Source organism: Rhincodon typus, chromosome 9 (assembly GCF_021869965.1).
Source record: "Rhincodon typus isolate 14 chromosome 9, sRhiTyp1.1, whole genome shotgun sequence".
Classification (NCBI taxonomy): domain Eukaryota; kingdom Metazoa; phylum Chordata; class Chondrichthyes; order Orectolobiformes; family Rhincodontidae; genus Rhincodon; species Rhincodon typus.
The window spans coordinates 37,000,117-37,026,549 of record NC_063340.1 but is presented as its reverse complement, the minus strand read 5'-3'; the positions used below and the strand labels follow the sequence as shown (position 1 = coordinate 37,026,549).

At 43.0% G+C, this 26,433-nt stretch overlaps 1 protein-coding gene across 1 annotated transcript in view; it reads right to left on the bottom strand.

Annotated features, from left to right (window-relative positions):
• Positions 1–26,433, bottom strand: part of pde10a (phosphodiesterase 10A) — a 437,158-nt gene that overhangs the window by 13,590 nt on the left and 397,135 nt on the right. The window contains exons 20-22 of the mRNA XM_048600979.1: positions 23,827–23,938; positions 21,363–21,443; positions 19,311–19,399 (exon numbers count right to left, since the gene is read on the bottom strand). Of these exons, the coding sequence (XP_048456936.1) occupies positions 19,311–19,399; positions 21,363–21,443; positions 23,827–23,938 (282 nt within the window). The remainder of the gene's footprint in view (positions 1–19,310; positions 19,400–21,362; positions 21,444–23,826; positions 23,939–26,433) is intronic.

Here is a 26,433-nt window from a genome sequence, read left to right as displayed (position 1 = left end):
CGCCCCCTTGACCTGTCCGTCCTCCCTGGACTGACCTATCCCCTCCCCAACTCCCCACCTACACTCACTTTTACTGTCTCCATCCCCGCCTCTTCGACCTGTTTGTTTCCTCTCCACCTATCCTCTCCTCTATCCATCTTCTATCCGCCTCCCACTCTCTCCCTATTTATTTCAGAACCCCCTTCCCCTCCCCCTTTTCTGATGAAGGGTCTCGGCCCGAAACATCAGCCTTTCTGCTCCTATGATGCTGCTTAGCCTGCTGTGTTCATCCAGCCCTGCACCTTGTTGTCTCGGATTCTCCAGCATCTGCAGTTCCTACTATTTCTGATTCAACAGTACTCCAGGTGTGGCCTCACCAGGACCCTATACAGCTGCAGCATAGCCTCCCTGTGTTTAAACTCCATTCCTCTAGCAATGGCAGACAAAATTCCATTTGTCTTTTTAATTACCTGCTGCACCTGCAATCCTACTTTTAGTGATTCATGCACAAGGACACCCAAGTCCCTCTGCACAGCAGCGGGTTGCAATTTTTTACCATTTAAAACATAGTCAATTTTGCTGTTATTCCTACCAAAATGGATGATCTCACACTTATCAATATTGCACTCCATCTGCCAGACCTTTGCCCACTCAATTAGACTATCTATATCCCTCTGTAGACTTTCAGTGTCTTCTGCACACTTTGCTCCACCACTCATTTTAGTGTCATCTGCAAATTTTGACATACCACACTTAGTCCCCAACTCCAAATCATCTGTGTAAATTGTAAACAATTGCGGTCCCAACACTGATCCCTGAGGCATACCACTAGCCACTGACCACCAACCAGAAAAACACCCATTTACCCTTACTGTTTGCTTTCTACTAGTCAACCAATCCTCTATCCATGCCAATACATTACCTGTAATACTGTGCAACTTTATCTTATGTAGCAGCCTTTGGCGTGGCACCTTGTCAAATGCCTTCTGGAAATCCAGATACACTACATCCACAGGTTCCACATTGTCCACCATGCAAGTAATGTCCCCAGTGAATTCCACCAAATTAGTTAAACATGATCTACCCTTCATGAACCCATGCTGGGTGTTCCCAATGGGAGAATTTGTATCCAGATGTCTTGCTATTTCTTCCTTAATGATAGATTCAAGCATTTTCCCCACTACCGAAGTTAAGCTAACTGGCCTATAGTTACCTGCTTTTTGTCTACTTCCTTTTTTAAACAGTGGCGTCACATTGGCTGTTTTCCAATCTGCGGGAACCACCCCAGAGTCCAGTGAATTTTGGTACATAATTACTAGTGCATTTGCTATTTCCCCCATCATCTCTTTTAGTACCCTGGGATGCATTTCATCAGGGCCAGGAGACTTGTCTGCCTTTAGCCCCATTAGCTTGCCCAGCACTGCCTCCTTAGTGATAATGATAGTTTCTAGGTCCTCACCTGCTATAACCTTCTTGCCATCAGTTTTCGGCATGTTATTTGTGTCTTCCACTGTGAAGACCGACACAAAATAACTGTTTAATGCCTCGGCTATTTCCTCAATCCCCGTTATTAAATTGGCCTTCTCATCCTCTAAAGGACCAATGTTTACCTTCGCCACACTTTTACGATTTACATATTTATAGAAACTTTTGCTGCCTGTTTTTATATTCTGAGCTAGTTTACTCTCATAATCTATCTTACTTTTCTTTATAACTTTTTTTGTGGCTTTCTGTTGGCCTTTAAAGATTTCCCAGTCTTCTAGTTTCCCACTAATCTTTGCTTTTTTGTATGCATTTTTTTTTAATCTGATACTTTCCTTACTTCCTTAGACATCCATGGTTGACTATTTCTTTTCCTGCAGTTCTTCCTTATCACTGGAATATACTTCTGCTGAGCACTGTGAAAAATCATTTTGAAGGTCCTCCACTGTTCCTCAATTGACCCACCATAAAGTTTTTGCTCCCATTTTACCTTACCTAACTCCTCCCTCATCCCATCATAGTCTCCTTTGTTTAAGCCCAGGACATTGGTACTGGATTTAACCTCCTCACGCTCCATCTGTATTTTAAATTTGACCATACTGTGATCACTCCTTCCAAGAGGATCCCTAACTGTGAGATCATTAATTATTCCTGTCCCATTACACAGGACTAGATCTAGGATAGCTTGTTCCCTCGTAGGTTCCATTACATATTGTTCAAGGAAATTATCGCGGATGCATTCTATGAACCCCTCCTCAAGGCTGCCATGACTGACCTGGTTTGACCAATTGATATGTAGATTAAAATCCCCCATGATAATTGCTGTACTATTTTTACATGCATTAGCTATTTCTATGTTTATTTCCTGCCCTACCACGATGTCATTATTTGGTGGCCTATAGGCCACACCTATCAGTGACTTCTTCTCCCTGCAATTCCTAATTTCCACCCAAATAGATTCAACCTTTTGTTCAGTAGAACCTATATCATCTCTCACTACCGCCCTGATATCATCCTTAAAAATCAGAGCGACACCACCTCCCTTACCGTCCTGTCTGCCCTTCCAAACAGTTTGATACCCCTGGATATTTAACTCCCAGTCATGAACATCCTGCAACCATGTCTCTGTAATGGCCACTAAATCATACCTATTTGTCATGATTTGCGCCATCAACTCATCCACCCTGTTTCAAATGCTCCGAGCATTCAGATAAAGTGCCCTTATGCCAGTTTTTGCATCTTCTTTTTGGGTCCTATCACCTCCATTACTAACAGCTCTTGAGTTCTCCTTCCCTTTAACTTTTTTCCTAATTTTCAATGGAGTTGAAGCTTCCTCGTCACCTGCTAACCTGCTGCTTTGCCTTACATTAATTGTTATTCTCCCTCTACACTCACTACTCCCTTCCCCACTACTTACTAGTTTAAAGTCCTATTGACCACCCTATTTACCCTTTTCGCCAGAACACTGGACCCGGCCCTGTTCAGGTAGAGTCCATCCCAGCGGCATAGATCCCTCCTGTCCTAGAACTGATGCCAGTGTCCCATGAAAAGGAAACTCTCTTTCCCACACCACTCTTTTAGCCACAAGTAGGCGATCGCATTCTTGCTGGAAGATGGGTGAGAGGAGGTGTAGTTGAGGTAGCTGTGAGAGTCCGTGGGTTTGAAATAGATATCAGTTTTGAGGCAGTCACCAGAGATGGAAACAGAGAGGTCCAGGAAGGAGACAGAGGTATCAGAGATGGTCCAGGTAAACTTGAGGTTGGGGTGAAAGGTGTTAGTAAAGTTGAAAAACTGTTCAAGCTTCTCATGGGAGCACGAGGCAGCACCGATACAGTCATCAATGTAGCGGAGGACGAGGTGGGGGTTAGCGCTAGTGTAGCAGCAGAAGAGGGACTGTTCCACATATCCTATGAAAAGGCAGGCATAGCTTGGGCCCATGTGGGTTCTCATGGCCATCCCCTTAATCTGTAGGAAGTTGGAGGAGTTGAAGGAGACGTTGTTAAGGGTAAGGACGAGTTTCGTTAAGCGGATGAGGATGTCGGTGGAGAGGACTGGTTGGGCCTGCGGGAGTGGAAGAAGCATAGGGCTTTTAGGCCATCTGCATAGGGAATGCAAGAATGCAGAGATTGGACGTCCATTGTGAAGATGAGATGTTGGGGGCCAGGGAACTGGAAGTCTCGGAGGAGGTGGAGGGCATAGGTGGTGTCCCGGACGTAGGTGGGGAGTTCCTGGGCCAGGGTGGAAGAAAATAGAGTGGAGATAAGTTCAGTGGGGCAGGAGCAGGCAGAGACAATGGGTTGGCCGGGGCAGTCAAGTTTATGGATTTTGGGAAGGAGATAGAAAAGGGCAGTGTAGGGTTGGGGAACGATGAGGTTGGAGGCTGTGGGTGGGAGGTCACCTGAGGTGATAAGGTTATGGATGGTCTGAGAGATGAGAGATGTTTTGGTGGTCAGGGGTGGGGTCATGATAGAGGGGGCAGTAGGAGGAGGTGTCAGAGAGTTGGGGCCTGGCCTCGGCAATGTAAATGTCAGTGCGCCATACCACAACTGCGCCTCCCTTATCCGCGGGTTTGGCGGTGAGGTTAGGGTTGAAGCAGAGTTATAACCCCACTGCGAAGCCTCTTCTAGGGATGCCCACCTTGAAGAAGTTATCCTCCTCTGTCCGGAAAGTCCTTGTGGATCTTTCTCCCACTGCAACCCTCTGGTAAATCTCTTCAGCCCTGAAACTGCTCGACCATATACTGAAGCAAAACAGGTACTACAACCACATGGCCTTTCTCAGTGTCTGCCTACAGAACCGGATCATCCCCAATGGACTCCAGTCTACATTCAGGCCATCCCAATTTGGCCTTAACCTCGACAACCTCTACATACATAACATCCAGATCCTCCAAAAACTGTTTTCTCTGCGGCTCCTCGAGCACACGCTTTCAGCATTGCGGCAGCATCTTCTGGCCCTACAATCAAGCCTACCCCAGCTCAGAGCCTCCCTCTCCCAGACCTGCGAAGGACCTCTTCTGTTTTTCATTCTTCGCAGGATCCACAACCTCAACCTACGATTTTACTCTGCCCTATCTGACAATAAAAACCGTAAGTACACTACACTTACCTGCGTCTACCACCAAACACAGGCCTCTTCCATTCCCCAAGTCCTCAACCCTCCCCCACAATGTGCCTGGCGCAATTGACCATGTGGTCACCATCGCATCACCCGCTGACGCCACCAATCTCGTCACATCTGCCGACGCCAGTGATGTCACTTCCTGTGCCGCAAACCATGTCTCCACTGCTGCCACCCACACCGCGGAGACCACCACTTCCGTTGCCGAGACCGAGAGCGCCGCCTACATCAAGGACGACGTCACTTCCGCCAATGTTGCCCCACCTGCCGATGTCACCCCTAACTCTATCTTCAGAGCCACCAGGTCTACAGCCAACCCAGCCCCAATCCTTGCCGGGTCTTCACCATCCCCCCAGACCTCCCCCTCACTGAGGATGAACGGTCAGTCCTCAGTAAAGGACTTACCTTCATTCCCCACCACCCACACATCAATGAATACCGTTCACACTTGGACGCCGAACAGTTTTTCCGCCGCCTCCGCCTCCACGCTTATTTCTTTAACAGCCAGTCTAACCCACCCTCTACAGACCCCTTCTCCCGCCTCCAATACACCCCATTCTCCTGGACACCACCCCAAAACCTCCTACCCTCCCTCGACCTCTTCATTTTCAACTGCCGTCATGACATCAATTGCCTCAACCTCTTCCCCCACAGAATGTGCAGCCCTCTGCTCCAACCCTAACCTCACTATCAAACCTGCAGATAAGGGACGCGCAGTTGTGGTATGGTGCACTGACCTTTACATCACCGAGGCCAGGCGCCAACTCTCTGACACCTCCTCCTACCGCCCCTTCGATCATGATCCCACCCCCGACCACCAAAACATCATCTCCCAGACCGTCCATAACCTTATCACTCTTGCCCACAGCCTCCAATCTCATCGTTCCCCAACCCCGCACCGCCCTTTTCTATCTCCTTCCCCAAATCCACAAACCTGACTGCCCCGGCCGACCCGTTGTCTCTGCCTCCTCCTGCCCCACTAAACTTATCTCCGCTTACCTTGACTCTATTTCTGCCCCCTGGTCCAGGAACTCCCCACCTACGTCCGGGTTACCACCCACGCCCGCCACCTCCTCCAAGACTTCCAATTCCCTGGCGCCCAACACCTCATCTTCACTATGGACATCCAGTCCCTGTACACTTGCATTCCTCACACAGATAGCCTAAAAGCCCTCCTCTTATTCCTCTCTCAGAGGCCCAACCAGTTCCCCTCCACTGAGACCCTCACCTGCTTAACCAAACTTGTCCTTACTCACAGTCTCTCTTCCTGAATTCTGTACTGACATCCTTCTTCTCCAGATTAAAGACAGATATGAAGTACTCGTTTAGCACTCAACCCATGACCTCTGGCTCTGTGATAGCAAGAACTGCAGATGCTGGTGTCAGAGTCAATACAATGTGGAGCTGGAGGGTATATCAGGAGCAGCACAAGGCATTCCTAAAAATTAGCTGACACCTGGTGAAACTACCAAACAGCTTATGTGCCAATGTGGTCTACTGCATCCCTTGCTCTCGATGTGGCTGCCCTCTCATCCCCGCCTCCTTGACCTGATATAACCTGTCCATCATCTCTCCCACCTATCCGCTCCTCCCATTTCACTGACCAATCCCCACCACTGCCTATCTGCACTCACCTATCACCACCCCACCTGTCTTCCCCAGCCGCACCCCTCCTCTATTTATTTCAGAGTTCCCTTCCCCCTCCCCCATTTCTGAAGGGTTCTGACCTGAAATGTCAACTTTCCTGCTCCTCTGATGCTGCCTGGCCCGCTGCGCTCCTCCAGCTCCACACTGTGTAATATCTAATAATATGGTGATATGCTTGATCAATGTATATAATGGCTTAGACATGAACATGTAGGCGTCCCTGACCACAAACAAACTTTTTTAGTTTTGAACTTCATTTGCACAAGATTTTTTTCTGTTCAAAAGGGGGAATATAGCAGCCTCCTAGCTGCTAAAACACAAATTGCCAATTTGACCAAACGGCAAGTGGTGCTGGGTACATTCAGAGTTTCACTTGGCCAAATCACAAAACTCACACACCAGACACAGTGGATACACAGCAGCCAGGTACTAATGATATTAGCACAATGTAAAAGGCAACAGCTATTCTGCACAGACACCTCCAACGACTTATCCACTAAATAAAGGACAGCCCAGGCAGAAAGGCACCGGGTCCTGTTACACAAAGAAACTGACAGTAGCAAGCCACCTAAATGATTGACTCATGTTTCAAACTATTAAATGTATCTCCCTGAATGGTCAGAAGTATAGAAAGTTCCAGAAAACCATCTAAAAGGTATAAAAACAGAGTTCACCTGCAGACACCGCTCTTGGAACCATTCTTGGAATCGTATGAAGCCTTCTGAGGAGACCAGCATGGCAAGAGGCAGACGCCAGCTGCTCATCCAGGTGGACAGAGAGAGAAAGCAGCTTCACAGACTCAGCGACAGAGCCACAGAGACAGTGACTGCATAAATTTCCAAGAGAATTTGGAAGTATTGTAACCTTAAGGGGCCAAATAGGATTAAGGATAGTATGTTTAGTATTAAAGATTATTGTAATTTTGTTCCTAATAAAGTGGGACTGTTTTGTATTGGTACCAGCCTGTGTTCATATTGATTTGACTGCTCTGGCATTGTGGGACACCTGGGCAAATTCATTCGTAACATTCTGGTTGGGGTTGTCTCCAACTTGTTTAAGGAAGAACCAGACAACATCATCAAGCCGGGGGATCAACCCTGGCTCAATGGAGAGTCCAGGAGGGTACATCAGGAGCAGCACAAGGCATTCCTAAAAATTAGGTATCAACCTGGTGAAGCTACCAAACAGTTTGCGTGCCAAACAGCACAAGCAGCAAGTAATAAACAGAGCTAAGCAAGTCCATAACCAACAAATCAGATCTAAGCTCTGTAGTCCTGCTACATACAGCCATGAATGGTGGTGGACAATTAAACAACTCACTGGAGGAGGACGCTCTACAAAATGTCCCCATAGGAAGAGCCTAACGCATCACCGCAAAAGATAAGGCTAAAGCATTCACAGCAATCTTCAGCCAGAAGTGCTGAGTGGATGATCCATCTCAGCCTCTTCCAGTGGTCCCCAGCATTACAGATACCAGGCTTCAGCCAGTTTGATTCACTCCATGTGATATCAAAAAAAGGCTGGAGACACTGGATACTGCAAAAGGTTTAGGCCCTGACAACATTCCAGCCATAATACTGAAGACCTGTGCTCCAGAGTCTGGCGCTCCCCAAGCCAACTGTTCCAGTGCAGTTATAACACTGGCAACTACCCAACAATGTGGATAATTGTCCAGGTATGTCCTGTACCTGAAAAATAGGATAAATCCAACACAGTCAATTACTGTCCCATCAGTTGGTTGTCAATCATCAATAAAGTGATGGAGTGTGACATCAGCACCTACCAAGCAGCACTTGCTCAGCAATAACCTGCTCAGTGACACCAAGTTTGTGTTTTGCCAGGGCCATTCAGCTTCTGGCCTCATTTACAGCTTTGGATCAAACATGGACAAAACGTGTGAATTTCACGGGTGAGGCGTGAGTGATAGCCCTTGACATCAAGATTGCATTTGACAAGCATATCAACAAGATGACCTAGCTAAACTGGAATCAATGGGGTTTGAGGACAGTCTGCTGGTTGGAGTCATACCTAGCACATAGGCAAATGTTCGTGGTTGTTGGAGCTCAGTCAGCTCAGCTCTGGGACATCTGCGGGAGCTTCTCAGGCTAGTGTCCTAAGCCCAATCATCATCATCAATAATGACCTTCCCTCCATCATAAGACCAGCAGTGGGAATGCTCGCTGATGATTGCACAATATGCAGCACCATTTGCGACACCTCAGGTAGTGAAGCAGTCCTTGACAAAATGCAACAAGGTCTGGACAAGGTCCAGGTTTGGACTGACAAGTGGCAAGCAACATTCGTGCTACACACATGCCAAGCAATGACTGTATCCAATAAGCATCAATCTAACCGCCATCCCTTGACATTCAATGGCATTAACATCACTGAATCCCCCATTGTCAACATCCTGGGGGCTATCACTGAGCCGAAACTCAACTGGATTCACCCCGTAAGCTCACAAGAGCAGGTCAGAGGCTAGGAATACTGCAGTGAGTAACTCACCTCCTGACTTCTCCTGTCCACCACCTACAAAGCACAAGTCAGGAGTGTGATGGAATTCTCCCTACATGCTTAGATGTCCGTAGCTCTATCAACACACAAGAACCTTGACACCTACCAAGACAAAGCAGCCTATTTGATTGGAACCACTTTCACGAGCAACCACTGTCCATCACTGATGCTCAGTTGCAGACAATTCACCAAAGATTCTCAGACAGCTTCTTACAAATCCATGGCTACTTCCATCTAGAAGGACAAGGGCAGCAGACACTTGGGAACATTACTACCTGCAGTTCCCTCCGAGCCACTCACTGTCCTGACTTGGAAATATATTGCCATTCCATCACTACGACTGGGATAAAATCTTGGAATTCCCTCTCTAATGGCATTGTGGGTCTACCTGCAGGACATGGACTGTAGTGGTTTATAAGGTAACTCACCACCACCTTCTCAAGGGCAACTGTAGACAGGTAATAAATGCTGGCCAGCCAGTGACACCACATCCTTTAAGAGAATAAAAAAAGGTGACAATATGGAAGGGAAATTGAATGCTGGCCTTTATTCCAAAGGAAATGGAGTATAAAAAGACTGAAGTCTCCTAAAACTATATTAGGCCGTAGTTAGACCACAGCTGGAATACTGTGAACAGTTTTGTGCCCCTTATCTAAGGAAAGATATACTGGCATTGGAATGCTAAGGAGGTTCACTGGGCTGATACCAGTTATGGAGGGACTATCTTATGAGTGAAGGTTAAGTAAGTTGGGCCTGTGGTCTGTGGAGTTTAGAAGAACGAGAGGCAATCTTTTGAAATACATTAGATACATTGGGGTCTTATCGGGATAGATGCGGAAAAGTTGTTTCTATATGTTCTACAAGTATATAAAAGTAGAAAGGATAACTAGGAGAAGAGTAGAGCTCATACAGACCGAGGGGCAATCTATCCACAGAGCCAGAGGTCAATATAGTGTGGAGCTGGAGGAACACAGCAGGTGATTGCAACATTCCCCCTCCATTGATCCAAAATGCCCTCAACCACATCTCTTGCATTTCCCGCACTTCTGCCCTCAAAACCCCTCCCCCTAACAAAAATAAGGACCGAGTCCCCCTGGTCCTCACATACCACCCAACCAACCTCCGCATCCAGCACATCATCCTCTGCCACTTCCGCCACTTACGGTCTGACCCCACCACCAAAGAGATATTTCCTTTCCCACCCATTTGCCTTTCATGTGGACTGCTTGCTCCACAATTCGCTTGACCACTCCACACTCCCCACCAACCCCAAAACACCCAACACGTTTCCCTGCAACCGCATGAAATGCTACACTTGCCGCTACACCTCCCTTCTCACTTCCATCCAAGGCCCAAGACAAACTTTGCAAATCTGACAGGGGTTCACCCGTACATCATCCAACCTGGTCTACTGTATCCATTGCTCCCGATGTGGCCTCCTCAACATCGGTGAGACCAAGTGCAGACTCGGTGACTGATTCGCGGAGCATCTGCGCTCTGTATGCTATAATCAACAATACCTTCTGGTTGCTAACCATTTGAACTCCCCCTCCCACTTCCTGAGTGACATGTCCATCCTGGGCCTCCTGCAGTCCCACAATGATGCCATATGCAAACTAGAGGAACAACACCTCATATTCTGCTTCAGAAGCCTACAGCCCAATGGCCTGAACACAGTTTCACCAGTTTCAAAATCTCCCCACCCCCAGCCTCATCCCCATGTCCAAGCCTCCCTCTCATCCCTGCCTCCTTGACCTGGCACAACCTGTCTATCTTCTTTCCCAACTATCTGCCCCAACCATTTCACTGACCAATCCCCACCACTCCCTACCTGCATTCACCCATCACCATCCCACCAACCTTCTCCCAGCCCCACCCCTCCTCCCTCAACTTATTTCCCAGATCCCTTACCCCTCTCAAATCCTGCTGAAGGGTCCCGACCTGAAAGGTCAGCTTTCCTGTTCCTCTGATGCTGCCTGACCTGTTGTGTTCCTCCAGCTCCACACTGTATTGACTCTGACACCAGCATCTGCAGTTCTTGCTATCACAGAGCCAGAGGTCATGGGTAGAGTGCTAAATGAGTACTTCATATCTATCTTTACTCTGGAGGAGGAGGATGTCAGTACGGAATTCAGGAAGAGAGACGGTGAGATTCTTGTCTAGTTTGACATGGGGAATGAGAAGATATTGAAGGTTTAGGCTGGCTTAAAAATTGTCTGGATGAGTTATGTGCCTGGCTGCTGCCAGGGAGATGAGGAAGGAAATTACAGATGCTCTCACCCAAATTATTAATTCCTTTCTAGCCACAGGAGAGACGCCAAAGGATGGGAGGACAGCTAATATGGTTATACTTTTCAAGAAGGGAGGTAGAGATAAAACAGAGAATGACAGGCCGGTGAGTCTCACATCAGTCGTGGGGAAACTATTGGAGAAAATTCTGAAGGACAGAATCAATCCTCACAACGTGATTCAAGGTTTGATCAGGAAGTGTCAGCATGGCTTGGTCAGAAGGAGGTCATGCTGAAACAATTTGAATTTTTCAATGTGATCAGGTGTGTAGCTGAGGATAATACAGTTGACGTAGTTCAAATGGATTTCAGCAAACAAGGTCCTTATATGAGATAAAGAAAGGAAAAGCACATGATATCCAAAGTAACTTGGTAATTTGGATCTGTTATTGGTTATTGGTAGGAGACAGAGGGTGGTGGTAGAAGGGTGTTTGTGTGACTGGCAGTGGTGTATCACAGGGATCAGTGCTGGATCCCTTATTGTTTGTGATATTCATAAATGATGTGGATGATAATGTGGGGGAAGGGGGAATACAAGTGTGGTAAGTAGGTTCGCAGATGACTCAAAGATTGGATGAGCGATTGACAGCGAGGAAGGAGGTCAGAGATTACTGGAGAATGTAGACGGATTGGTCAGATGGACAGATGGAATTTAACTCTGACGTGTGAGGTGATGCATTTCTGAAGAAGTAACAAGACAAGGCAGTACTCAATGAATAGCAGGGGACTAGGAAGCTCAGAGGAACAGCAGGATCCGAGGGTGCTTTTTCACAGATCCCTGAAGGTGGCAGGTCAGGTTAATAGAGTAGTTAAGAAAGCATACAGGAAACTTCCCTTTATTAGTCGAGGCATAAGTAACAGCAGGGAAGTTATGTTGGAGCGATACAGGAGTTTAGTTAGGCCACAGCTGAAGGACTAAGTGCAGTTCTGGTCACCCCTTTATAGGAAAGTGAGATTGCACTGGAGCGGGTACAGAGGAGATTCACCAGGATATTGCCTGAGATGCAGCACTTTAGTCATGAAGAGAGTCTGGATAAGCTCAATCTGTTTTCTTTGGAGCTGAGAAGGGACCTGATTTATGTGTGTAAGATTAGGAGGGGCATGGACAGTGTGGATAGAAAGCAGTTATTCCCCTTAGTTGAAGGGTCAATAACAAGGGAGTGTAATTTTAAGGAGAATGGCGGGGATTTGAGGAAAACATGTTGCATCTAGAGGATGGCAGGAATCTGGAATGCACTGCCTGCAACGTTAGTTGAGGTGGGAAATCAAGAGTGTTTAAAAAGTACTGGAAATGTCATAACATTCAAGGCTATGGGGCAAATGCTGGAAAGTGGACTAGTGTAGGTTTAGAGTAGCTGTTTGTTGGTGCAGACCTGATGAGCCAAAGGGCTTCTTCTGTAATGCATGATTCTATGATTGTGGGAAAGTCTAGGGTGAGAAAGCATATCCTCAGACAAACAGCCACACTTTTAAGATAGAGATGAGGAGAAATTTATTCTCTCGGGGTAATAAATTTGTGGAATTCTTTACCACAGAGGGCTGTCAATGTTGGGTTACTAAGTATTTCAAGGCTGAGAAAGACAGATTTTTAATCAATAAGGGAATTAAGGGTTATGAGGTAACAGCAGAAAAGTTGAGTTGAGGATTATCAGATCAGCCACGATATCTCATTGAATGGCAAAGCAGACTCAATGAGCTGATTGGCCTTATCTACTCCTACATCATATGGTCTTATGATTGTTTAGTGAAGCTATGAGTGGGGTGAAGGAAGCCCACAGCAATATTTACTTAATGCACCCATTAAGGATTGGAGTTCAGAGGCATTCACGAAGTAGCCTAGCTGTTTTTTTTTTAATTTCAAAATATGCTAGTAATTACATGTTTATGAACAGTCTCAGGAACCCTGGGATTTGAGTCTTGGAACAGGGCCTGAAGAATAAAGACCTGAGCAGTCATACAGGCAGAATGACTCTGAGGGAGTTTCAATCAGATTTGGTGACCCACAGTGTCACTAGAGTCTGGAAAAGCTCAGCAGGTCTGGCAACATCTGTGAAAGAAAAAACAGAGTTAACGTTTCGGGTCTGGTGAGGAAGGGTCAGCAGACCTGAAACGTTAACTCTGTTTTTTCTTTCACAGATGCTGCCAGACCTGCTGAGCTTTTCCAGCAACTTTGTTTTTGTTCCTGATTTACAGCATGTTTTTACTAGTGTCGGAGTTGGTTACTGAGAAATTGCTGGATGGACTGCAATTGTTATTTGGTGTGCTTTGTGGGGTGTTAGACCATGTTAATTATGGATGTTCGAATACAAATTGTACATATAGTATATATCTAGGATTGTTTTTCTTTTCTAAATTTGTATATTTAAGGTCAATTTCCTTCGAAACTTTAGAACTTTTGTGTTTCTATTACAGCGTATCTGGGATTTCAAACTTTATCTATTTTGAAGAAAAATGTATTGGTCCCGAATCAGCATAAATCTCGTGGTCTTGTATGGGATTGTGACAAGAAACTGGAGGGAGTAGTTTACAGCCTCCTAGGTATACCATTGAACAGAAAATTAAACAATAAGTTATGAGAGCTTGTAACAACGGTAACCTAGTAGTTGTCAGGGACTTTAACTTTCATAGAGAGAAAAGTTTCATTTTCACTGATCAAATTGTCAAAGGTGATCTGGAAGACGAGTTTGTAAAATGATTTCATGAAAGTTTCCAGAAGCAATAAGTTTGGGAATCAAATAGAGATAAAGAAATTTTCGATCTAGAATTGTGCAAAGAATATTAATTAATAAAAGATTCTTGTGGGACAAAGTCATTATAAAACAAAAGAATCTTCATTCTTTCACGGTACTCGAATGTCGTTGTCATTTATAGCCATCCCTATTTGACCTTGACATGGTGGTAGTAAGCTGCCTTCTTGAGCCACTGAGGTTCGTGTGTAAAAACAAAGTACATGGGATTAGCAAACAGGAAACTTGATTGGCATCCTATTCACCACCTTGAACATTCACTCCCCTCACACCAGATAGCAGGAACGAGAGGCACTGACATACAGCAGAGATCAGTATTTGGGGCCTGTCTATATATATACTAGGTGGGATTGTGAGCAGTGAGATGTGAAGAAGCTGCAAGTTGAGCAAATGCATGGCAAATGCAGTATATAGAGAAGTCAGGGTATTACTTAAGGGACCAGTGTGACCTTGTACACCAGATGCTGAAAGTATACAGGTGCAGCAAGCAGTCAGACAAACGGCATTTTGACCTTTATTACAGGAGGATTTGAGTACAGGTGCAAGGAAGTCTTCCTACAGCTGGACAGGGCCTTGACGAGACGACACCTGCAGTATTATATGCAGTTTTGATCTCCTTATCTCAGGAAAGATACATTTGCAATAGAGGGATTGTAGTGAATGTTCACCAGATTGATTCCTGGGATGGCAAGTTTGTTGTATGACAGATTGGGCAGACTAGGCCACTGGAATTTAGAAGAATGAGAGGAGATCTCACAGAAACATATGAAAATGCTGGGCAGATTGGATGGCAGGGGTGTGGTTTCCTCTGGCTGGCAGCTCCAGGTCACAGTCTCAGACATAGTGTGGGATAGGCCATTTTGGACCGAATGATGAGAAATTTCCTCATGCAGATAGTGGTGGACCTATGGAATTCTTTACCTCAAAAGGCTGTGGAGGCCAAGTCACTGACACATTTAAAGTAAATAGATAGATTTCTAAAGGCTAAAAGGTTTCCAGAAGTTTGGGGTAGCGTGGGACTACAGTGTTGAGTCAGAGGATCAGCCATCATTATCCTGTATGGCTCAGCAGGCTCGATAGGCCAAATAGTCTATTCTTGCTTTTATTTTCTACGTTTCTATGTACTCCATGTGGTCCGGGTACACTCACAATGCTGTCAAGAAAGGAGTTTCAGGGTTTTGATCCCACAACGGAATGGAAATACAGTTCCAAATCAGAAGAGGATGTGTGGCATGAAAAAGAACTTGCAGGTGACGGTGTTCCTGTGCATTTGCTGTTCTTGCACGTCCAAGTGGTAAGAGGTCAGGTGCTTAGAAGGTGCTGCCAAAGGAGCCTGGGAGAGTTGCTGTAGTGCATCTTTTAGAAGGTGCACACAGTTGCCCGTGTGCGGATGGTGAAGGGAGTGAATGCTGAAGATGGTAGATGAGGTGCCAATCAAGTGGACTGCTTTGCCTGGGTTGGTGGAGAGTTTCTAGGGTATTGTTGGAGCTGTATCCATCCACGCAAGTGAAGAGTACTCCATCACATACCTTCTAGGTAGCAGACAGACATTGGGTAGAAACGAGGTAATTTATTTGTGGCAGAATTTCTAGTCTCTAATCTGCTCTTCTAGCTGCAATATTTGCAGGAAAAGGAGTAGGCCACTCAGTCCATCAAACCTGCTTCATCATTCAGTTAGCTTATATGGTTGATCATCTACTTATTGCAGCAAATTGGCATTATCCCCTTATTCCTTCTTGTCACTAGTCTCCAGAAACCTATTGACTTTGTTCTTGACATCATAAGAGATCACATCTTTCATTTTTTGGAAACTATACAATTGAAATAGAAGTTGGATTGCCGTGACTGAAAAAAAGGGAAAACTCCACAATTTGAAGATCAAATGCCGCACAATGCTGAGTTAAGCAATACAACTTTGCTTTTGGGAAGCGAAAACAGGAAGAATTTGAGACAGAACAACAACAAGAATCTTTCAAGTTAAGGAAATTCTACCTCGCACAGGTCTCAGATTGATTGAGCCACTGCATTAAAGGCTATAACTGCCAAGAGCAGGAGAGAATGCAAAACGTCTAGAGCCTGCCAACAGAAAAAATGGAAAATCCAAGAAAGCTTAAAAGAAAAGGACATACAAGACTGAAGTTAATCTGATCAACCATTGAATTGTAAGTTGACCATTTCTGTAGATAACACTGTCACATTTTTGTAAAAAATTTAAAGGTCAGTAAGAGGAAAATAACTTTCCATTTCGTGTTCTGAACTTTTGATATTGGAATTTTGTTTATCCCATCTATTCTTTTTCCACCCATCGTATATAGTTGTTAAATAATTTGTCTTTGTCTGTCTTAATCATGATTGAGTATGTATGTTTGGGATTTTGAAGGGATACAGTTTAAGTTGAACAAATTAGAAATCCTTTCTTTTCTCTGCCTTTTCTAAAGTTAAGATTGCTTCAATAAGGAGAATTGTTTTAACTGTTAGTGAACACTATGTTCGTTCTGATAGAGTACCTTTAATTCTGCTCTTTTAATCTTCTCTAGTGTAATCCTATTTGATACTTGCCTATACGTTTCTGTCTTGTACTTTTGCATTCTACTTTTCTACTTCCTTTTACCACAAATTCTTGAAGGCAACAGGACAAGTAGTTAAAAAGACAGAAGAGATATTTGCCTTTACTAGTCAAAGCATTGAATACAACAGCAGGGAAGTTATGCTGGCCATGTTCAGTTCTAATCATCACTCTGTCGGAAGGACATGATCGTATTAGAAAGAGTGCAGAGGAGTTCCGGTATGATGTTGCCTGATTGGAGCATTTCAAGTATTGAGACAGAATATTTTCCTTAGACTAGAGAAGGATGAAGAAAGATCTGATTGAGTTTTACAAAATTATCAGTGTCATAGATAGGGTAAATAGGAAGAAACTTTCCCCCTTAGTACAGGAATGAATAACCAAGGGACATACATTTAAAGTAAAGAGCAGGAAGTTGAAAGAGGATTTAAGGAAGAATATTTTTCACCTCAAGATTAATGGGAATCCAGAACCTGCTGCCCTCACAACACTTCAGAAGTTTTAAGGTGATCACTTGAAGCAGCAAAGCATATAATGCTATGTCCCAAGTCGAAAACAGGATTAGAGTATATAGGTCCTTGATGACTGGTTTGTAATGTGATGGGCCAAGACTTACTACTGTGCGGTAAAGCTCAATGAATCTACCAACAAACCTGTGCTCCCCCTCAGGTTCCAATTTCCCTGCTAACTTTTTGTTTTATTTACATAAGGGATATGAGTGTTGGCTGTCTGGGCCAGCATTCATTGTCCATCCCCAATCACCCTTGAGAACGTGGTGGCGAGCTGCACTGTGACCCACTGCATTCTACTTGGTGTAGGTATATCCACATTGCCATTAGGCAATCAACAGAGAAACAGCACTGTTGATACTCAAGGAACTAAAGGTAATAAATCTCATGACGGTCTACATTCTAATGTTCAAAATGAGTTGGCTTCAGAGATATCAGATGCACTAATTTTGTTTTTCCAAAGATATCTACATTTTGAATGTTCCAAACCAGTGTGGGAATTAGCAAATTCAACAATGCTTTTCAAGAAAGGAGGGAGACAGAAAACAGGTAACTGCAGTCATTAGGAATTTTCCAGAATCTATTATTACCAAAGGACTTGGAAAAGCATAGGATGATTTGAATAATTAACCTGGTTTTTTTGAAAGGAAATCCTACTGACAAAGGTTAGATAAAGGGAAGTCATTAGGTGTATACTTGGACTTCCAAACAGCATTAATAAGATGACACACAAAGGTTAATATGCAAGATAAGGGCTCATGAAGTTGGGGGTGATATGTTAGACAGTGTAGAGGATGGGGTAATGAGCAGAAAGTAGACAATATGAATAAATGGGATGGTTCCAGTTGGCAGACTGTGAGTAATGGAATGATGCAAGGGTCAGTATAAATCTATAGACTGAAATCCTGAACTGTGTACGTGATGGTTCTGGAGCAGTACATTCAGGAGCTGACCCTTGTTCCTGTAATCAGCTATTTACAATTTATATTAATGACTCAGATAAACAGAATGAGTATTGCATATCTGCATTTGCTGGTGATGCAAATGCAAGTTATGAAGATGACATATACAGACTGCAGAGATACAGATTATCTGAATGGACAATATGGTGACAGATGAAGTATAATGGCGGGGATATGTGAGGTTATTCAATCTGGTCATAAGAACAAAACAGCATAACGGCAGAATTTTTTATAACAATGTCATATAAATGTTGATGACTAGACAGCGTTGGATGTATTCATTTAAGAAAATATATTTGCATGCAGGTATAGTGAGAAAATGGCGATCCAAATGGCATGACAGCCTTTTATTGCAAATGGACTGGAAAATAATAATAAAGACATCTTGCTACAATTATTTAGGGTTTTAGTGAGACCACACCTAAAATACTGTGAGCTATTTTGGTATCCATGTTTAGGGAAGGATATACTTGCAGTGAAGGTACCACAGTGAATGTTCCTGGATGAGAGGCTTGCATAACGATGAGTACGATGAGTCACTGAGTACTTGGAGACTATAGTCTCTGAGAGTTAGTAGAATAAAAGAATGTCTCATTAAAAAATTCAAAATTATGAAGGAATTTGACAGGATGGATACTGATAGGTTCCCCTGTCTGGAGTTCTAAAGTAAAGTGGCATAGTTTCAGGATAAGGGCTGAACATTTATCTCTACAAGCGTTGTGAATCTTTGAAATTCTTTGTTAGATGGTTCTGGCTGTGCCATTATTGAATATATTTATGGCTAAGATAGATTCTTGGTCACTTAGGAAATCAAGGGGTGGTGGAGGAGTGGGAAAGTAGATTTCAAGCTAATAATCAGCCACCGGGTGTTCCAGTTTCCCCCCACAGTCCAAAGATGTGCAGGTTAGGTGAACTGGCCTTGGGAAATTGCCCCGTAGTGTCCGGGAATGTGCAGGCTAGCAGGATTAGCCGTGGGAAATGTGGGGTTACAGGACTAGGGGTGGGGCAGACGGGGAGTTCTGGTTGGGATGTTATTCAGAGGATCGGTGCAGGTTCATGGGCCAAATGGCCTCTTTCTGCACTATACGTACTCTATGATCATATTAAACAGCAAAGCACGGTTGGGTATATGGTTTTTCTCTGCTCCTATTTCTTATATTTTTTATAATTTAAATTGAACAGTTTTGTTTCAGTGCAAAAGCTGTATTGAGCTTTCTACCATTAGTACTGGCAGCCATGTTGAACAAAGGATGAAGTTGGGTGGTTCCAAGAAGATTCTGTATGTCTAAGATCTTCTGTGGTCTTCGATAGAATTAATTTAAGTAAGTCACTCTGTACTAGGATCTTTAAGCTGAACTATGAAAGCTTTACAAGTCATGTTTATGCTTCTCAAATTGTTTCTTAATTTTAAATATGCTTGCTTCATTTACTTGATGAGGGTAATGCAGCACCTAATGTAAGATGCGTTACAAGATGGCCAATGTTGTAACTCCTACCTGCAAGATATAAGCAGTTGAGAGGTTGATGGGAAGACCTCTGCAAGTGTACGGTAACAAGGCACAGCTACACCATTGAAGAAAACGACCTGTGTAAAAGGAAAATAGAATTACCTCTTCAAAATCCCTTAACGATCACCGATCAATGTGCACAACAACAGGATATGGGCGAGATATAAAATGAATATTTTGCATCAGTATTTACTGTGCAAAAAGGAATTGGTAGCCAGGGAACTTGGGGAAATAACTATCGATGCCTTGAAGAGTTCATATTCCTGAACAGGAGGTGTTGGAAGTTTTAAAATGCATAAAAGGTAGATAAATTCCCAGGACCTGATCAGGTGTTTCCCAGAACTTTGTGGGAAGGTAGGGAAGAGATTGCTGGGCCCCTTGCTGAGATATCTGTGTCATCAATAGCCACGAGTGAGGTGCCAGAGAACTGCAGTTTGGCTAATATGGCGCCACTATTTAAGAAAGACTGTAAGGAAAAGCCTGGGAACTATAGACCAGTTAGCCTTACATCAGATTATCTCAGAATAAAAAAGGACCTTGATCAGATGGGCCAATGGGCCGAGGAGTGGCAGATGGAGTTTAGATAAATCTGAGGTATTGTGTTTTGGTAAGGCAAACTGGGGCAGGACTTATATAGTAAATGGTAGTGCCCTGGGTCGTGATGCTGAACAAAGAGACCTAGGGGTGCTGGTTTATAGTTCTTTGAAAGTGGAATTGCAGGTGGCAAGAGTGGTGGAGTAGGCATTTGGTTCACTTGCCTGCATTGGTCATAACATTTAGTATAGTAGTTGGGCTGTTATGTCTTGGTTGTACTGGATGTTGGTGAGGCCACTTTTGGAATACTGCATACAATTCTGGTTGCCTCTTTTCAGCCTCACCTGTCCACCTCAATGACATCTTTACATCTACGTAAAAGTGCATGGTGATGTTGAAATCCGCACAAAGTTTACGTAGGCAGGAAGAACTGCTGTTATGGAAGATGTTAAGTGAGGAGAAAGATGTTAACAATTATGGTGTGTATCAATTAGTCAACCATTCAAATGACGTAACGGCAACAGTGAACAAGAATGGTCAAACATTATTCAATAATATTTCTGTATAGCAATTTGGAAAACGTTTGTAAGCTAAAGGCACTATATCTATAAAGTCTTGAGTTGTTATTAGTTCGTCAATTTCTTTGTTACAAAAATTAGACCACTGATGAGGTTTGTGTACAAACCAAGAAGGGAGGAGTTCAGAGAACTGTAATAGTTATGACTGCTGGGATGGAAAGTAATGCCAAAATGGTGACATTTATTTGGACAGAAGCGCGGTGCATGGGCACTCTTTTTTATCCCTGATTAAGACTGGACCACGTAGACACTTCTATCAACCTTCCTGCCTTGTGCCCAGCCCCCAAACCCCCCCAAAAAATTCTGGTAGCTGGAATTTCCTTTTTGGGTGCTTGGTTCCTTGAAAAGCTGCCATTACCCAACTCACAGATAAAAAGGTGTGGAGCTGGATGAACACAGCAGGCCAAGCAGCATCAGAGGAGCAGGAAGGCTGACGTTTCAGGCCTAGACCCTTCTTCAGAAAACCAGCTCTACACCTTGCTATCTCAGATTCTCCAGCATCTGCAGTTCCTACTATCTCTGAAACAATTACCCAACTCACACCCTGATTAAAGGCCAGGCCTTCCCAAAAGTAAGCAACATGGGACTCTTGTTGGCAGGCAAGACCTCCTGTCATCAACATCAAATTTAGTCCCTGGATTTTATGAAAGTTATGAAGAAAGACACTTCAGTCTCTTTCTCTAAATCACAATGCAGTTTGTAAAATGTTGTGTGCATGCACATGCAAGCAATTCACTTGATTTGGATCATGAACCTTCACATAAAATTAAACCTTGAGCAAAGATGATCACATTTTGTGTCAAGCAGGATAGTTAATGAAATACTGGGTCTACAGACTGCCAATATCAAAAAAAAATACATAACACTAACTATTGATCAATCATGACTTTCTAAACAGTGACAATTTCAAATTCAAATTGCTATTTACCTGGCCACTGGGAATTTCATCATTTTTCTCTCTGTCCATCATAGGAATGGGTTGAATTCCCATTCTTTTCATGTCGTCACCCTACATGCAAAATATCATGTGATTAAATGAACAGAAACTGAAATAAAGCTAATTATTATTAAATTCAGTTATTATAATCCTACTTTTCAATCATTATAAAGAGTACGTATTGACTTAAAAACCAAAACTTTGAAAATAATTTACACAAACCTGCCTTAACTTATGATCGTGCTTCCTACCTAGAAAAAATATTACTTCTCACTAGAATATGGTTCTCTCCCTTTTGGTTTGCTTAAATTGATCATATAATTGACCAACACTGTGAAACCGGACATTAGAGTACATTATTCACTGGGTAAAGTGCTCTTCTACATTGAAAAAGATTTATATTCAGTTTTGACTATGCCACTTATTCCCTGTGATTTATTCTTTTCATTGAATGACAATTCAGAAATCTGATTCAAAGCTTTAACAGATTACTGAATCTTTTAAAAGTTTTAATATATTCAGCTCTGGAAATTCTGCTTACACAGTTCAGTTCTTATGAATGCTTCAATGAATTCTAAATGCTACAAAAAGACTGATCTTTGCAGGGGTTGTTGATACAGTCTTTCTATGGTATCTAATTATGCACAAGTAGCTAAGCTCCAACATACTGATGGATTCAGCTGAGTAAGCCTTGTTGATACAGCTGTCAAGGTTTTTTTTAACTGTTTATTCTTTCACAGGATATGGCCATTATGAGCAAGGCGAACATCTGTTGCCCATCATTATTTTTCCATTGAATGAAATAGTTTCCTAGACCATTTCAGAGATCAATTAAGAGCTAACCACATTTCTGTACACTCTGAATCACAGTTAGGTTAAATCAGGTAAGGAAGGTAGATTTCTGCAGATATTAGGGAACCAAACGGGCTTTTATGACAATCTATGATAGTTTCATAGCTGCCGTGACTGTAACTAGCTTTCAGTTCCTTATGTCTTCAAGTTGTCATGGTGGAATATGAATCCATGGTATCAATGCATTAGCCTGGTTCTCTGGATTACTAGTCTAGTGACATGACTACTAATGCCACCATCTCTTCAATGTTTTATGACCACTTAAAAGGTTATATCTTTTTGACGTGTTTTTTTTAGTTTATCTTCAGGTTTCTGGGCATCTGAAATTGTCAAGGGCTTAAGAACTCCACTTATAATGGATGATGGATGTATGGGAATGGAGGGTGTTCCGAGGGGAGTACATTGTAGATGTATGTGGGCATAGTATGGGAGTGTGGAAGGGGTGAAGGTTGAGGATGAATAAGGGATCATGAGAATTTAGTGGGGTGAGCAGAATATACAGGATATAGGCAAAGAGATGTGGCAGCAATGGTATGTGAGGTGAGCATAGACGGCAAGAGGTGAATAGAACTGTGGGGGTAGTGAGGGAGAGCAGGATGAAGTGGAGACAGGCCTTCAATGCCCAAGTTGCATCAATATGCCTCTCCTTCCTCCTTTGGGCTGCTTTTGGAGATGAAGGGCCAGAATCCAGGCTGGTCCTCTTACCTCAACATGAATATAACATTGGTGGGCGCTGCTAGGTAGGAGGTGGAATCACAACATTGGGAAATGGCCTGCCTTACAATTCTGACCTCAAGGATGAAATCCAACCCTACTGGTCTATGGGATCCTTCATCACTCATGGCCACTGAGGCTAAAAGTTAGTTTAAAAGAGAAAGATATGAATATTAAAAAAAAGGAGGAATACAAAAATATTTGCAAGCAATGGGGTTACAGGTGACAGAACAGCAGCATCAGGGCCTGAATAGTGTACTCATGCGCTGTAACTTTTATAACTCAATATAAATTCTGCTTATTGAGATTAATTTCAGGCAGTGGTCTAGAAATGTTGGCATAATCTTGTGTCCTCCCCATGGTGTATTTTGTGGTGGAGAGGTATTTAGTTGCATTGAAGTGTGATAGTTGGAGGCCTTGCCACCTTCCTGCTTCCATCCTGGTAAAGTCCATGGTGGGCAGGCCCATGGGTTGACTTTCGGCACCACTGCCTGGTGAGGCTTATAACTCAGCATAACTCACAGCCTCATCCCACTGTCACCTGTATTCCCTGTAAGAATTTCTTGAATCACCAAATCTACTACCTTTTGTGGAATCATTGGTTGTGTTATAATTACCAAACAATTTGATATATGTATCAAATACAAATTAGTTCTCCACTGAGAGTTGTCAATAGCACACAAAACCAGAGTTCAAAAAGTTAGGCTCTTTTGAAGGTTCATTAATTGACTAGTTTAATCAAAGCGGTCTATGGTTTTACAGTAATTACCTGTGGTTACAAGTAGGATTACTACTGATTATAACCAAGATATTAAGACACTACAGCTGCCTCTGGATGTTGCCTACAATTATCAAGTTTGTTATTAAGTAAATTAGAAAAGGTATATACCTCTCCCCAGAATTCAGCATAAATATCATCGGTTGTGGCCCTGCAAACTGGCCATAACTTGGTGACGGAGCAGAGATCACAAGCTGTCATCATTAGACCAATCACTCTGTCTCTGTTGATGTTGAAAGAGAAACAAAATAAAACTGAAAAATGAATGAGCCTAGAAGATTATGGTCAGTGTAGTACGTAGTTGATACCACTAATTTTGATGTATATGTCCATCAGAAATGTTCTAGTTTTTACAAACTCCTATTTATTCAGCAGCAAAAGCTTTCTACACTGTATATCATTCCAGTTGTTTTTAATTACTTCTCATAGGAGTCTTTCACACAAACAAAGGAAATGGAAGAAAGACAGTATAGGCACATTAGGTTCAATGGCCACAATGGTGCTAAAGTTTCCTTGAATCCATGAACAGGGGTTTGCTCTGGGTGTAATAAAAACATATCCAGTTTTTCCTTTTAAGGATAGAAAAATTAGAACAAAGAACATTACATGATCTTATAAAAGTTTTTAAAATTATAATTTTTAACAATTTACTTTATGAATGATTATCTTCAGTGGCCAGCAAGTTAAGAACATAAATTTATGAACACCCAAAAAAATGGAGAAGGGGCCGGAAACTTTCTCTTGTTACATATGGGTTATTAGGACACGGAATACTCCACCAGAAAAGCGGTAGTAACATAATCCATATTAGAGTAACAGATTTTTAAAAGAGAAACGGGTTGAACAGGTAGAAAAAGGAACTAGAATCATAGAATTCCTAAAGTGCAGAAAAGGGATATTCATTCCATTGAGTCTGCTCTGATCCTCCGTACAGCATCTCACTTGGACACAGACCCCCACCCTATCCCAGTAACCCCCTCTGTTTGCCATAGCTAATCCAGCTAACCTGTACATCCTCTGACCATGGCCAATCCACCTAGCTTGCACATCTTTGGGCTATGAGGCAAAACTGGAGCACCCAGTGGGAACCCAGACACCCAGCAAACGTGGGGAGAATGCGCAAACTCCACACAAACAGTCACCCAAGGCTGGATTCAAACGTGGGTCCCTGGCGCTGTGAGGCAGAAGTGCTAATCAGTGTGCCACATTGCCGCCCCAAATAACGGAACAGCTCTCCACTGTGACACCAATTCATACAAATATGATAAACACTACACCATAGAAATGGTACAAGAAAGAAAATGGATGGATAGATCTTTAAGCCTAATAGGACAAGGAATTCTACACTATAAAATTGTAACTCAAGATGTTCTCTGCTCCATGGAAACAGACTGCACAGTAACCTTACCAGGTACTGGCAATACTCATGTCAACTACTTCAAGCCCATCTGAAGAGTGGGTGATTTTTAAATTTGAACATGTGACTCTGAACCTTGGAAACTCGGCTCCTTATTGGTAGGCTCCAAAGAAGACTTCAAAGTAAAACAGGACCGCTAGAAATGGTTGGCAGGTCTGAGAGCACCTGTGTAGAGGGAAACAGTTATTAATTCTGATCTGTAACCTTTCATTTGAACTTCGAAACATTTGAACTATAATAGGTTTTGAGTGAATGCAAAGGGCAGGGTAGGAAGGAGAACAAAAGAGAAGATTTCTGGCAGGATAGACAAGAGGAATCAAATGACAAAAGGTTTCATGGTGCAAGGCCAAATGGAGTGGTAACAGAACAAGTAAAGAAAATATCTGAATAGATGTGAATGGCAGGTCCTGATTAACAGCTGTCTGAAAGTAAAGCCAAGGAAATAAAAGGAAATGACAGGAATGAAAAAACAAAGAAATATGAAACAAAATGGGGGTTCCAGTAGAAAATTGTAAAAAGGTTGCAAAGTATTCAGTTGAAAGATGGAGTGCTATTTCTCAAATTTCCATTACTTTTCATCTGACCAGTACAGCAGGCCAAGGACATAATGGATTTCTTTCTCTCTTATTTCCTTGGTTTGCTTTTGGATGACGGCTTTTCAGCAGCTACTACCATACCTCTGCTTAAAATTGTGATGCAAGGTTTGTGATTTATCTATATTTTAATATAGATAAATACTTAATTCAGAGTTTGGATTTGAGCTAGTTGCATGTGGCTGTTGGTCTGTGTATCAGAAGGGGTTTCGTTATTAACTTGTAGGCATTTCTGTAGCCACGGCAATTTTCTGTGAAAAAGCAGTACAGCTCCTGGTGTGAAATGGAGTTTGATTATTGAGAAGAGTTTTTACAAGCAAATAAACATTTGCACATTAGGTTTTCAGTTTATAAGGTCATAGACATTTTTGATTCAGGGAAACATTCATGGCTTGGAAAAGCTGTTGGGTTTCAGTTTAGGCAATTTTTCAGAGGTCTTGGTTGAATCTGGATATATAAAACAGTTCCTCCTAAGAGTTCAGAAGTGTTAAGACATAGGTCACCTCAGTGTAAGGAGTTTAGATTAAAAGTTCCAGACCAGAGTGTTTGGTTAACACTCTTGAGGGGTTATGTGATGTTGAGAACCAAAGGAAGGCTATTGGATTTTCAAAATCATGAAATTCTGAAGCGAATACTATAATGGGACACTGTTGGAATTCATGGAAATATGTTTCACTGTGCACTTTAAAACCTTTAAATGCATTACAG